Source organism: Coenobita brevimanus, chromosome 6, assembly GCF_032717465.1.
Source record: "Coenobita brevimanus isolate Jiangsu-jjx chromosome 6, ASM3271746v2, whole genome shotgun sequence".
NCBI classification, from domain to species: domain Eukaryota; kingdom Metazoa; phylum Arthropoda; class Malacostraca; order Decapoda; family Coenobitidae; genus Coenobita; species Coenobita brevimanus.
This window is the reverse complement of record NC_136959.1, coordinates 49,433,623-49,449,789: the sequence shown is the minus strand read 5'-3', so window position 1 is coordinate 49,449,789 and position 16,167 is coordinate 49,433,623. Positions and strand designations below refer to the sequence as shown.

General features: G+C 39.3%; 1 protein-coding gene across 1 annotated transcript in view; it reads right to left on the bottom strand.

Moving 5' to 3' along the window:
• Positions 1 to 16,167, bottom strand: part of LOC145401950 (uncharacterized) — a 240,300-nt gene that overhangs the window by 34,468 nt on the left and 189,665 nt on the right. The window contains exon 7 of the mRNA XM_080274059.1: positions 11,505 to 11,692. Coding sequence (XP_080130185.1) covers positions 11,505 to 11,692 — 188 coding nt within the window. The remainder of the gene's footprint in view (positions 1 to 11,504; positions 11,693 to 16,167) is intronic.

Genomic DNA, 16,167 nt, shown 5'->3' with positions numbered 1-16,167 from the left:
GCAGCTGGTCCTGACATTTAAGATGAGAGTGACCAGCCTCACTCATCCCTGAGTGGCATTACATGAGCAATAAACCCCAACCACCCCTTGGATATAAACCTTCACCAGCTCAATGCTATTGGAGCATAGTAATTACCCACTAAACCACCAGGTGCCAAAATTTGGTTATGTATGTGTGTGTGTGTGTGTGTGTGTGTGTGTGTGTGTGTGTGTGTGTGTGTGTGTGTGTGTGTGTGTGTGTGTGTGTGTGTGTGTGTGTGTTTCTTACCTAATTTTATCTTTACAGGAATAGAGTCAAGCTTATACTGTCCTGTGCATTAAACCATTTTTATCAAACATATCCTTAAATTTATTAATAGTTTGGGCACACACTATTTCATTCAGAAGCATTCCCCTAATCAACTGCCCTACTTAGGAAACTGAATTTCTTTACATCTTTATCACCTCGCTTTTTATGTAGTTTCTCGCAGTGTCCTCTTGCTGATGCTTCCTCATAGGTTATATATTCGTTTATGTCTATTTTTTCTTTCTCTGAGATGCATTCATATAGCATAATCATGATTCCTCTTTTTGTTGGTCAATTCCATTTTTCCAGTCTTTCTTCGTAGCTTAGATCCCTTAAGTTTGGCACCCACCTTGTAGCTGTTCTTTGTACGTTTTCAATCTTATCTATGTTTTTTGAGATGAGGATTCCAGACTACTGATGCATACTCCAGGGTTGGTCTAATGAATGATATAATCTTTCTCAGCATGTCTTCTCTTATATATGTGATTACTATTCTCATACTGTATTTGCATACAGTGTATACACACCAGATGCTGTTGGCATCCCTACGTGTCAAGTGGGGTTGGTGGAGGATTAGTGCCCCTCCCTGTAAAACAATTAACTCTAAGCCCTTGGCCACCCCGTCTGGGATACATGGCGTCTGGCAATGAATGATGAATGAATGTATACATGTTACGTACAGTCAGGGAAAGTTCCGCATTACCCATCTCCCGAAGCACTGGCGTGAGACAGGTGAATGTAAGGCAGCAGCCAGACCTCATGTGTCAGGTAACTGTGAGTGTGAGGAGGGGGAGGTGGGCAATTGGAGGCAGAGGAGGGTTTGGTGATAGATTGGGAATCAAGTGTAAGTCTGCAATGTATGACTTGGACAGTGTGTTTGAGTTAATTTAGTAAGGATAGATGACAATATGATGCTTGCATTTTATGTAAAAAAAAAATACGTTGATGTCTGTGGAGTCAGTGCTGTCAGGAAATTATGAAAATTTGCTGGGTTCGGACAGAGGTCTGATTGCTTTCATTTCCTTCCAACTTTAACATAAAGACGTTTCCCCATATATATATATATATATATATAGGTAAGCCCTTAATTCACGCGAGGGTTACGTTCCCAGACCCTTCGCGTATGTGGTAAATTTGCGTATACATTCTGCCCTTGTCTGCACATAATTATGCATGTCTACTAAGTATATTACATCTGAATAATACTGTTCATGCATTACATACACCTTATAAACTAGCATAAAGTATGAAAAACAACAAAAATGTAAGAAATTTAACACTGAAACCTGACAAGCACAAGCATAGGTGGAGACACTTCAGCAGTTTGGTGCACAAACCCTCACTGCCTCCCATATGCTACATTCTGCCTTCTTTATTGTCCAAACAGTTGACTCATTCACCCCAAACATACGGTTCCAAGCCAGTTCACAGGCGTAGGTGAAGACACTTTAGCACAGTCTGGTGCACTAGCCCTCACTGCCTCCCGTATGCTACATTCTGTCTTCTTTATTGTAGGAACAGTTGACTCACCCCAAACACACGGTTCAGAGACAATTCACCATAAAGTCAATTCACCATCAAAACATACTTATTACTGATTAATTAATACTTTAATAACTAATTTTCAGGTAGATTTTATCTCATATAAGTAAAAAACTAGTGTACTGTACTTGCTAAATAAATTGATATGTAAATAAATGACAGGGAATCGTCCTGACGGGGAATTGTCGCCGACATTCCTCCCTTAAGTTTGTCCAACACTTTAACTTTCTCTGTCAGCAACATCACTTTACAAGTCCGATTTGGTGTGTTACCACATGCATCACTAGCACTAGGCTTAGGCCCCAGGTTGGCAGACAAGGCAAGCAATCACTGGAAGGCAGAAAAATAAGCCACAAATAACGATTCGCGAGTCATGCATGGTTCGACTGTCGGATTCAAACTGACTATGTGGTCCGACCGACCTTCCACACACACACACACACACACACACAATGAATGCACACAGGCAGCAGGTAGGCATTTTCATATTTTATTTATTTCTCTTTTATATTAAAATTATTTATTTGAATACTATAATTTTGTTTTAATTATTGTACGAAAAATTCGTGGATAACCAAAATCGCGTGAAAAAAGTTCGCGTGAATTAAGTGCTTACCTGTATATATAAAAAGTATATATATATATATATATATATATATACAGTCAACCCTTGGCTATCATGGGTTTTGGTATCGCGTTTCATGGCTATCACGGCCAGGTGAAATGCAACACGATTACCTTTATCGCGACCTCAAATACTGCTATTGCGGACGATGGTCGGCCAGAAACATTCAAATCGCGCAGGCTCCGCCCATGCGTATACTCGTGCCGTGATTGGCGCGACGTCACAGGCTACCCGAGCGCTGATTGGCCCAAGACATGGTTACAGCTACCCATCCTTCCCACCAAGGTTCAGAGAGAGTCAGCGTTACCAGTCGACAGCAGCTATAGCCGTGAAGACCTATTGTTCAACCACAATGGCCACCAATACCCCATCCAACCCTCCTACCACTGGTGCACGTAACGCGGCTAACCCAGGACGGCAAGTGAGGAAGAGGAAGAACCTGCCTTATGCTCAGGGTCCCTTCCAGACTCCTGATGAAGCTGATCAATTCCTAGACGAGATAGAACGTCGGAGGGGTGGCTAGTAATACTCCACCCCAGCCTCGGAACCCCTTCAACCCACCCAAGCCCCTCATCCTCTCCAAAAATGTTAAGTAAAATGGCTTATTACAGTTAATTCTGTTTTATTTATAACCTTTATGTACTGTACTGTTGTTAATTTGCAGCACTGGTTTGTAATCCCAGGTATTTTAGTGAAGGAGATGTGAAAATAGGGTAAGGTTGGGGTAAAGTTGGAGGTCGGGGAATCAATTAGAATTTTTCCCATTAGTTCTTAAGTATGGCTATCGCGATTTTGGCTATGGCGGGTCGCCTAGGGTACCAATTACTCGTGATAGCCAAGGGTTGTATATATATATATATATATATATATATATATATATATATATATATATATATGTATACAGTGGAACCCCGGAATTCGTACGCCTCTCTACTCGTACAACTCGGTTTTCGTACAGCTTTTTAGTCCAAAAATCGCTCCAGTTTCCGTACAGTGACCCGTTATTTGCACTAAGAGATGTGGCGTTGTAGGTGCTACATGGTCACCAGTCTGGCTTTGTCTTCCGCCAGCTGTGCATCAGTAATATAGGCTCGATTAAACTTTGTGATGAATTACGTATTTTCGATAGAAAACTGTACATAATCATGGGCCCTAAGAACAATAATGAGTCAGCTGGAGCTAAAAGTAAAGCAGTGAGAACAACAATTGAGCTGAAAAAAGAACTCATTGCAAAGTTTGAAAGTGGAACCTGTGTCTCCGATCTTGCCATTCATTATAGTATGGCGAAATCTACCATTTCATCCATACTAAAGAATGGATTAATGTAAATTACATTGCTTCTTATGGAAAAAAAGATTCGGTTTTCAAACAATTTGCATCTCGTACAGCTTTCAGGAACGAATTGTGTATGAATTCCGGGGTTCTACTGATATATATATATATACATACATACAGTAGGTACCCACAGTACGCGAGTATATGGGCGGGAGAGGACGTCGCTTATTAGGAATTCACATACCGTGAATACATAAACTTATGGGAAAAATTACATATGGGTGGCACACCCCTTCATCGGTAACCCCTGAGACTCCTTTCAGACCTAAGTATTGTACTGTAAAGGGAAATTATCTAAGACATATTACCTACGATAAAGTAAACCAACAAGATTATGGCTTTACTAAATCAACAAGGATATGACTTAACTAAACCAACAAGAATATGGCTGCTCACCTTAACTCAAGAGGACAACAGCTTTAATGGAGGTAAGAAGGGGATCCGAGGCAGGATGAGGCACCTAGCATAGGTTTCGGGAGAATTCGCTGTCAAATCAATTCGCCATCACAACAAGACAATTCCCCCATCATTAAAGAAGACAGCTATGGGTGATGCTAGAATATGTATTCAAAGGCGACTACAGCGAGGAAGAAACAAGTTAATTATTGTCTGATGGTGAACTGACTTGATGGCGAATTTTCTTGGAACCCTAGCGTGCCCCTCCTGCACCACCCGCCACACCACCCGACACACCACTCTTGTCACCAACACTTTCGACACTATCACTAGCTAAGGCACTCACTTCATTCATAAACCCTTGAAAAAGAAATCATCACTTCCTCCACTCACAACTGACAGTGTTCAATGTTCTTGAATTCTTCCTTGAATTTATCTAGGACACACAGTACCTGGCTGAGCTCCATCATCAACAAGTCTTCATTCTCCATCGCTGGTGGTTGGCGCTTCTTGGGGTGGCAATGTCACATGCTCAGGGTAAACCCTGGATTTGGGCCACTCTTCACTGCCGTCTCGTCTACAACGAGTTTAATTCGCATACTATTAAAAAATACGCTAAAATTCAGGAAAAAATAGGTCTTCACGTACAATGAGGATCCCATACTCTGAACTCGCGTACTGTGGGTACCTACATGTTTTTACCTAATTGTTCTTACCTAATTGTATCTTTACAGGAATGAGTCAAGCTCGTACTGTCCCGTGTCTTAAACCATATTTATCGTACATATCCTTAAATTTGTGAATTGTTTTGGCACACACTATTTCATTCGGTAGTGCATTCCATTGATCAATTGCTCTGTTTGGGAAACTGAATTTCCTTACGTCTTTATCACCTCTCTTCTTTTTTTTTGCAGTGTCCTCTTGCTGATGCTTCTCCATATGTTAAGTAATCATTTATGTCTATTTTCTCCTTCCCTGATATGCATTTATATAGCATAATCATGTCACCTCTTTTCCTTCTCTCCTGTAGTGTTGGTAGATTCAGTTTATTTAGTCTTTCTTCGTAGCTTAGGTCCCTTAAGCTTGGTATCCATCTTGTAGCGGCCCTTTGAACTTTTTCAATCTTGTCTATGTGCTTTTTGAGATGAGGACTCCAGACTACTGATGCATATTCCAGGGTTGGTCTAATGAATGATGTTATTATCCTTCTTAGCATGTCTTCATTTATGTATGTGAATGCTATTCTCATATTTGCAAGCAGTGTATACATGTTCCGTACCTTCTCGCTGATGTGGTCAGCCGGAGATAGTCTGTTATTGATAATCACACCTAGGTCTTTCTCTCTTTCTGATGTGTATAGGGTTTTATTTCCTAACTTATAATCCCAATCAGGTCTTTTTCCACTTTTACCGAACTTGATTACATGACACTTGTCCACACTGATTTCCATTTGCCATGTACTACTCCATTCATGAAGTTTATTTAATTCTTCTTGTAGCTCCCTACAAGAGTCTGTGCTAGTAATTCTCCTTTGTATTTTTGCATCATCTGCAAACATATTCAGATAGCTCTCATTTCCAGTGTTACTGTTTATATAATTTATATACACTAAAAACATGATTGGTGCCAGCACTGAACCCTGTGGTACTCCACTAGTCACTTCTTTCCATGATGAGTAGTTTCCTCATAGTACTGTTCTCATTTCTCTTTTTATGAGAAAGTCTTGCATCCAACAAAACAGTTTGCCTCGAATTCCTCCTTGATGGTACAGTTTCCATAAAAGTCTTTGGTGTGGTACTGTGTCAAAAGCTTTCTTGAAATCTAAATAGATACTGTCCACCCATCCTTCCCTTTCCTGTATTGTGTTTGTTACTCCGTCATAGTAGCTCAACAGATTAGTAACACATGATTTTCCTTTTCTGAAACCAAACTGTCTTTCTGTTATCATACTGTGTTCTTTTAGATGATTTACCCAAGCTTTTCTTATAAGCTTTTCTAATACCTTGCTTACAACACTGGTCAGTGATACTGGTCGGTAGTTGAGAGGATTTTGTCTATTTCCTTTTTTGAATAAGGGGACAATATTTGCTTTTTTCCAAATATCAGGTAGTTTACCTAGACTCAAGGATTTCTTGAAAATTAAAAATAATGGTTTACTTAACTCCTTTGCACATTCTTGTAATACCCAACATGAAATTTCATCAGGACCACTTGCTTTTCCTCTGTCTAATCTACTTAACTCCTCCTGTATTACTTTTTCTGCTATTTGTATATATGGTAGTATGTGTGGACATGCATGTTCCACATAGTCCCTCTCAAAATTTTTTTCTTCTGTAAAAACTAATTGGAAATTCTTATTTAGTGCTTCACAAATATCTTTCTTTTGTGTATAAGTGATTCCCTCGTCCGTAATGGATTGTATTATATCTTTTACTTTGGTTTTGCTTCTGATATAGCTGTAAAACAGCTTTGGTTGATCACTACTTTTATTTATTATATCCTCCTCAAACTATTTTTGGGCTTCCCTCCTTATTCTTATATAATCGTTTCTTGCCTGTTTGTAATTATTATACGCCCTTTCACTATTGTGTCTTCTGTATCTATTCCACAACAAATCTCTTCTTTCTTTTGATTTTTTACATTCTGTATCGAACCATTTCTGTATTTTCTGATCTGCTTCTTTGTGCTGTGGGATGTACTTCTGGACTCCTATTTCATAAAATTCACAAAATTTTTTATACACAGCATTTAAATCTTGTCCTCTAAGCTCATTTTCCCAATCAACTTCTAAGAAATACTTCTTTAGGTCTTGATAATTTCCCTCTTTATAGTTTAGGCTCTTTTTGTAACTGTCATTGCTGTTTACTATGTCATATGCTATCCTGAAGTTATAATTTAGTACTGCATGATCGCTTTTCCCGAGTGGAGGGTGATATATTAAAATGTCAGTATCATTTTCTTGCCTAGTAAATATTAGATCTAGCACTGAAGGTACATCAAGTCCTCTTTTCTGGTGGTTTCCCTCACATGTTGCGTTAGGAAAAACTCTTGCACGAGATCCAGGAGCTTTTGGTCCCAACAGCTTTCTTGGCTAATTATATCTAGAGTATTCCAATTTATATTTGTATTGAAATCCCCAGTTAGTATAATTCTTTCCGATTTCTTTTCCATTTTATGTAGTAATGATCTTAAACTCTGAATTGTACTCTCTGCCAGGTCCTCATATTTGTCTCTTTCCCATGTGTTTGATCTGGGTGGCATGTACAAATTGACTACAATTACTTTACCTTCAGATGTGTTGATCTCTACTGCAATCAGTTCTACCTGTGATGGTATATCTAGTTTTATTTCATTGACTTTTAGATTTTTCTTAGTTAATATTATAATTCCTCCTCCTTTTTTTTAAATTTCTGTCTCTTCTCCATATTTTGTATTCCTCTAAGTTTAGTATGTCATTGGATATCCTTGGTGTTAATTTTGTTTCAGTTAGGCATATTATTTGTGGTTCATTTTCTCTGACATAATCATTCATCTCTAGTAATTTAGATACCATTCCATCCACATTTGAGTACATCAACTTTATCATCTTGTTTATATACTTGTCATGACATGGTTCTACTACCTTCCTCCTTTTTATTCCATCCTGCTTGTGTACCACTTTCATACCTGCAATCCTATTACTTTGTAAAAAAATTTCTTCTTCTCCTCTTCTGATCTTCCCTCATTTTTTGTTTTTGCTTCCTCCCTTTTCTCTTTCAGTAATTCCAGTTCCTCTTGTGTTAGGCATCTTTTTATCCATACATTTTTGAACTCCTCTTTTTCCATAAGATTCTTTGCATTTTTTAGTATCTCTTCCACAGTGTTTACACTCTGGAAAGTCACCTTTAGAGGTCTTGTCTTGCTTTTCTCGTATTTCCCTAACCTTTTGTGTTCCTCTATGTCTTTACTACAGATTTCCTCTGATACTTCTTTCAGTAAGCTCATTACATTTGCCATCTCCTTTTTGTCTCTTGTGATCTTGTTTTTTACTTCTTCCTCTTCTATACCAGTGATTACTATAGATTTGTTTATATCTACTGAATCTCTGACTAACTTTGGATTGTTTTGGATTATTCTTTTCACTTCCTTTTTAGTGCTTTTTTCCTCCACCTTGTTTCTAAGTCTTTCTTTACTTTCACCATTTCAGCATACATGGTTTCCACATCATTTTTGTAGCTTTGCACAGCTTCATTTACCTGTGTTATCATCTCCTCAATATCACTGCTCTGGTCTATAAGACTGCTTACTTGCCTAATTGTCTCTGTGTCATTTTTGAACTATTCCATAACACTCTCGTGATTGACTACTGTACTTGCCATTTCACTCATTTTCTTCCTAAGTGTACTCAATTCCACTGTTAGTTCACTGATGGTTGTGTCTATCTTATTGGCCTCCCTTCCTAGTTTTTCTATTTCTTCCTTTTGCAAGTGCATCTGCTTCTTTATTTCATCAATTTCATTTTTGAAAGCCATTTCTAGTTTGTGTACATGTTCAACCAGTCTATTGTGAGTCTCCACTTCAACCAGTTCTTCGTAGAAATCATCATTTTGCTTTTTACCTTTATCCCTTTTCTTTTCCAAATTTGCTTTACTAAAGTACGTATCCATTTTGCAATACTAAAAGAACAAAGTATGTACTTACAGAGTATGTACACTTTCCCCGTGTTGCTGTAGTCTAAACAAACCTCAGCTGACTCAGCACATTTTTTCCTCTTGGTTCTCTTTTCTGTTTGAACAAGTCTTGTTTAAACTTTTTTTTTTTTTCCCCTTTTCATAATGAAAAATCATTTAGTCTAACCTGGTACAGAGCTTGACTCATACAAAGATACTAATTTTGGTAATGCCACTGGCCGTGTTGGTTCGGTACGGAGCGTCGATGTCGAACGTCTGCCTCGATTGACTCCCTCTGTGTGTGTGTGTGTGTGTGTGTGTGTGTGTGTGTGTGTGTGTGTGTGTGTGTGTGTGTGTGTGTGTGTGTGTGTGTGTGTGTGTGTGTGTGTGTGTGTGTTTGTGTGTGGTGTAAGTACAGTCTTTTAAATTTGTTTAATTATTCATCCTCTGTCATCCCACTATAAACATCCTCCTGCAAACATTTCCAGCATTATGCTGGTAGTTAATCATCTCAAACTTTGAGTCTAGGGTAGTGTGTAATAATTAAGAAAAAATCTATATGAGTGACTAACAGACTTTTCATTTTCCTTTAGAAAAAATGACATCTGAAGTCCTAATTATAAGTTCAGTCTGTACTTATCATTCCTATCGAACATTACAAAACAGAGGCAAAGAAGCATACCTTTTACAGAAAACATGTATTATATATGCAGATTTGTAGACAGACTCGGAGAACTGTGTTATACCATACAAACAACATACTGCTCTATCACATTGGGAATACATCACACGCATTATCATTGGCTATTCATACTGTGACGTGAGCAAAATCAAACCCTCCCATCCCAGGCCACCCTCCCTCCCATTCACAGTTACCAGACGTATGGGGTCTGGGTGCAGCTTTGTAATTATTCGTCAACCACCAATGCTCCGAATAGTGGGTAATGTGGAACTTTCCCTGACTGTACCTTCCCAATGATGTGGTCAGCCGGGGATAGTGTCACTGATATGCACTCCTAGGTCCTTCTCCCTTTCTGGTATGTGTAGGATTGAAGTTCCTAACTTATAATCCCAGTCTGATCCTTTTCCACTTGTGTGTGTGTGTGTGTGTGTGTGTGTGTGTGTGTGTGTGTGTGTGTGTGTGTGTGTGTGTGTGTGTGTGTGTGTGTGTGTGTGTGTGTGTGAGTGTAATATGTATAGAGGTAGATGAGACAAGCAGCAAATAGGCTTTTGTCAGTCTCCCTGCTCGCCACGTGAGTTGCCAGCTCACTCTGCAAGCTGCAACACGAGCTTAGGGCGCTAATTTTACACCCATTATTTACCACCCTATTTGTTCCATTACCCTCTACTGACCTTACACTTGATTTTATGTTGTTCTAAACAATTCTGACTCACAACTGCCTTTTCTATGGGAATAATATTGTGGAAAATGCATTACAAAGTGTGTACTTTTGGGTCATTGTTGCTGGTGGAACTTAGCAACTGGGCTCAAAATAAGGGGTGGAAATGAGAGCTACCAGTTACCCTAATACCCCACAAATTTTGTGTCACACTGATGCTTCCAGAACCTTTCTGGTGCATTGTTGAAAATTTCACTCGAGAGGTATGTCGCAGCTTTACGAGATACCACCACACGAGGTATTTAGCAGTCCACAGGTTAAGCTTCTTTAACCTTTAACCCTGCCACCAACTTGATTAAGATCATATCAGAAGTGTCTGAGCTGACATGGCTCAGTGGCCTTAACCTTTAGCCTTTCCTGTAACCTTGGCTTCCAATTTATTTTTCCTCAAATCAAATCTCTTGATACTTGTTTTAACTTGAACCATTCCACAAATTTAGTCAACACTGGATAAAAACCAATTTCAGATGACACTTACCTCTGACATATTGTTCACACAAACAACTGATCAGACTTCTTGAGTGACAATCAATTCATTCACCAGGTATGATCCAAATTACCTTACCTTTGAGTGATTTTTCTCAAAACTGAATTTCCTTGTTGCTGCCTGACTCTCAATTCCTCCACCAAGAATGGTCCAAATCAGATTAAAACTGTTTAAGTTGACCTTGCCCTGTGACCTTGGCCTTTGACCTTGATTTCTGGCAAGTTCTCAAAATTGTATCCATATATTCTAAATTTATATTCAACTCTTCCAAAGTTTAGTTTAAAATGGCTAAAACTAATTTAGCTGACCTTGTCCTGTGATCTCCAGTCTTCAAAAACAATTAGTTCATTTCTTTACAGACCCTCATTCATTCCAACAAATTTGGATAGAACTGGAAAACTGTTTGATGCATGCACATACTGTACACATGCATGTGTGCACCCCCATCCCCACACACACCACCCGTTCTTGCTCTGTAAACACTTGTGTAATGAACAATCACACCCCCAGATTGGTATGGTTGATACTGTAACAATAAAACCAGAGAAATAACAAGAAATCTTCATTGTATACTAGTTTTCTGATAGGTGTTTATGATACTACTGGAAAATACATGGTAATTAAAGGAAAACTGCATATTATGGTTCCACTATTACCTATGGAGATCGATATACCAGTTTTTCCCTACCTATAGTATTAGCTGTATGGAAAAAACTGCGATATTTTGGAACGTATCACTTGTATATAATGAGGGCCTACTGAAATACTATTTAATAAACCTGACCTGTTGTACTTGGTGTAAGGTGAGGCCAGGGGTGCCTCCACCAGTCACAGCAGAAGTGAGGTAAGTGACTTGACCAGGTGCCAGCCCAGCAGTACTCCCAGTGGTCACGCCACTGCCACCTCCTCCTCCACCACCACCTCCACTGCTGTTTCCAGACCCCATGGCATTGCTTACTCCACTACCGCTCACTGCAAAAATTAGCAATATCACTGCTGAAATACAATGAAAATAAGATAACTAAAAATGTCCAAGGTGAAGCATCATTATGGAAGTTCTTGCTGGGGGGCAACCTCATGATCTCTGAGTTATGAATTCGATATGAAACATGTGGATTGCAGGATACCAATCACCTTAGCTGGATACTCCAAGAAATGTTTTGTTTAAGTCATGTGAAAGTGAATAAGTAACAAGAGCTGCAATATAGAGGGCATAGTGAATTATTTCCTGGTAGCATGTAACAATGATACTTGGATTTAAATACTGATTCCTTAAAAAATATATATATATATTAAAATTATTAGCATCGGTGATTTAAACAACCACTGAAAGCAAACACCCTGTTTGGTACTAAGTAAAAAGCTTTGCTTATGTCTACTGCTGCTGGTGTAGATCTTAGTGGGGGCTGCTTCTTGTTGAAAACGTCCAAAATAAGCTGTCATTAGACATGTGAAGGGTAACTGAATGCTTGGGATGAAATCGATACTGAGAATCAAACAGAAGATGGGTGATATTCCTAAGAACTACTCTTCCATGATTTTGGACAGTACATAGAGCACCTGCATGACAGACTGCTGGGTGATTTGCTTGGTTTGAGTACAAGTATCTGGATGATGATTGCTTACATCCACAAACCAAGGACTTGGTAGGAGTCAAGGAAAAACTGCAGACCTCAGTGAGAGTATTTATGGCTATGAGAACTAAGTTTTTAAAGTGAATATTTTGCAACTTGATGTTTCTGCTGTTTTGGAGTTCTGGGAGTTCCTGATCGCTGGCTGGTCTTACTGAGGTAAATGGGAGGGTATTTGTGCATTTCCTTTAATATTTCTTTTTTTTCTCCCCTAACTTTTTGTGTGTGTGTGTGTGTGATTGCTCTTCTTTGTGGTTTGGTAATTTTTGGTTTATACATGCACAATAACTTGTTAGGTTGTCAACTTGTTACTTAGTGCTGAGGATCATTTCATTACTATTCAGTATGACTTCAGAGGATGATGGAGAAAGTTTTAGGATGTAGCGACTGATATTCATTATTGTTTTCAAAAACTGTATTTGTTGCATGTTCTGTGTCTTAGGGTGTCTTGTTTGTGAGCCTGGATCAGTTCATTAAATCCTTTACTCTAGCAAGTATTTCCTCAACTGAATAAAATCATCTGATGGTAGTTTGAACAAATTACAAGGCACACATGTCCTCACACTGACATGGTTAATGGATTTTGGTTTTAATCCCTCTACCCCATGGTTTTTTTCTTAATCTTAATAAAATTGTCTGGCATTAGCCAGAGTATAAAAAGTACATTCTTGGACTGAAAGGGTTCACAGCACTCTTAATGTATGTAAAGTGTCTGTTTCTGTTCAGGTTAGCATCCTTCACCCCCCTCCTCCCTTGATGTTTGATCTGATCGGGAAAAAAAAGTTTGTTAAAGCTTTTAATAATGCTAAGAGGAAGGTGGAATTTACTGGCTGTAAATAAGCGGTGAGCATGACTGTTTTGGTGATAACGACAACCAACAAATGGATGCTTGGCAAATTCATCGGTTAAAGCTCTCCGACAAGATATGGTCCTTATGGGTCTGAGGAGTGGTTGAGGATAACTGCGCATAATGCCCCTCAGCGGCAAGTGAGAGGTCACCCATGACTCACATCTGGACAGAGTAGCCTAACCCTAAGCCCCTACATTCCTGATTTTATAAAAGCAATAAAGGACTGGATGATGGATGAATCATAATAATTCTATTGACAGTGGTGATTGCCTCATAAGTCAAGCGAAAAAGTCATGCCAAATATTCTTATTACTTATTCTCTTGTCATAAGCAACGTTGGGTCTGGTTAGTACTTGGATGGGTGACCGCTTTGGAACACCAGATGCTGTTGGCATCCCTACGTGTCAAGTGGGGTTGGTGGAGGATTAGTGCCCCTCCCTGTAAAACCATTAACTCTAAGCCCTTGGCCACCCCGTTTGGGATACATGGCGTCTGGCAATGAATGAATGAATGTGTAAACTGTACCCGGTTTGATGTGCGTGAGTGTGTGTGTGTGTGCATTTTTCTTGATATTGGCTGAAACTTGTCTGGTCATGTGAGATAATAACACTGTAAAGGGAAAGTGGTTCAATGACAGGACATGTACTGTTGTTAAGGTGGTTGGAATGGTCAGCATAGGGTTGGCATACGGTGAGGTTAAGGGATATAGATGCCTCATATGGCCATTCTGGAAGTTATGCAGGGGCATGATGGCTGCTTTAAATGTTATCATCATCATCATCATGGTGCTGGAGAGGGACGGCTTCATGCAGTGCCACTGATATAACTGGGCAGTTTCCCTCCCCAGTTATACAAACGTCTCAACTCTTTCACTATCTTCAGAAAGAAGAATGGTGGCCCACAGAACAGCAACTACAGCCTGCAGTTTACTGGGTTCATGTTCACAAGAGCCTAGGGCCAAAACAGCAACAGCAGCAGCAACATCACTGTAACCTTGTTTCTCATTCTTCCAAAAACAGGAACAACTATGTACGACACTAAAAACTATTAACAGATGACTCTGTAAAAATGGGCCAAACATCAGTCCATTCATAAAAGTTTTATGGCTATGGTCTAAAATGATAGTGCTTCTGCTATCCTTTATATGCATGCTGAGCCATGAAGAGTATTCAAGACCAAAGTCTCCGGGTATGACAACAGTGGGAATATTTTGGAATGGGATGAAGAAAGGGGAATAACCTACAGAGTATATATATATATATACAGTAGAAGTCCTATTTTTCGGCATCTGTGGGACCAGGCTAGTGCCGAAAAATCAAAATTGCCGAATTATCAAAAACCCTACCCACTCAATACCTAATATGTTTCGGTGAACACTATCATCACTACTCATATCATCACAAATGTGCTTGGAGAGAGTACTGTATACTGTTTGATACTGTACAATACTGTAATGAATACAGTACTATATATGAATATGAAAAATAAAGAAATTAGTGAACATACTATATATAAATGTAATGGTACAGTAGGCCTACAAGTTCACATGCACTTACCTAAACTTATAGTAGGTTCCTTAATTACATATGTACAATAGAAGGGGTTGATTGGACTCTGCTACTGCTGGAAGAAGTCCCCAGCAGTAGAGGGTCCTCATGGAGAATTTCAAGACTGACGAAAAAAATCGGAAAATCTTCCGAACGATCAGAGATTTTCGTAAATGGGACTATTTCTCAAAACTGCCGAAATGTCATATTTGCCGGGGAATTGGATGCCGAAGAATTGGACTTTTACTGTATATACCAAACCAAATTTACTGTTTCATGTGGAAACTGTATTACTGCTAGCTGATGATACTGTTCTATAAGGCAAAGATAAGTGGCAGTTACAAGGCTTAGTGAATGTGTTTTGGAGGTGTGTGTAAGAAACAAAATTTGATAGTGAATACAGCAATGAGTACAGTTATGGTTTCTGAAAAGAATGAAGTCATGGAGTGCACAGTGAGGCTGGATGTCCTGTCATTGAACCAGTTTCCCTTTACAGTGTTATTATCTCACATAAACAGACAAGTTTCCACCAATATCAAGAAAAAACACACACACACATGCATGCACATCAGACCGGGCACAGTTACATGACAGAGAATAAGCAATAGGAATATTGGGCATGACAATGATGTTGCTGCTCCCATCATCACCAGACATCACTTTTTGCTCCCCAAACCTTACCCCCACAACATCCTGGAGAGTGGTCAAAACCATTGGCTCTGACCACCTCCCAGTCATCATCACTACCAAAACCAGAATCACCCCAGCTGGCCATTGACACGCATACTCTAATTATAAGAAAGCTAACTGGGAGGCCTTTGCAACTGAAACAGAACTACACTTTGAAACATTAAAAAGCACATCCATCACAAACATCAACACCAGTTTGCACACTTTCAATACATTCATTCATTCATTGCCAGACGCCATGTATCCCAGACGGGGTGGCCAATGGCTTAGAGTTAATTGTTTTACAGGGAGGGGCACTAATCCTCCACCGACCCCACTTGACACGTAGGGATGCCAACAGCATCTGGTGTTCCCAGGCGGTCACCCATCCAACTACTACCCAGAAGCAACTTTCAATACAATTATACAAAATGCAGACAAAAGACACATCCCTAGAGGCAACAGAAAGAGACACAACCCCAACTTCACACCAGAAATTCAAGGCTTCAACAGTCAACAGGACACACTACAACACTCCCTAACACCCCATACACAGGACACCGTACAACAAATACAAGAACTCAACACTCAAATAAACAATAAAATATCAGATGAGCAAACACTAAACTGGAATAACTATCACCAAACACTTGATCACAAAACAAACACTGGCAAACTCTACAGAACACTAAACAGCATCACACTCTTCAACAGCAACTCAACATAATCTCACACTGCCATCATAACAAC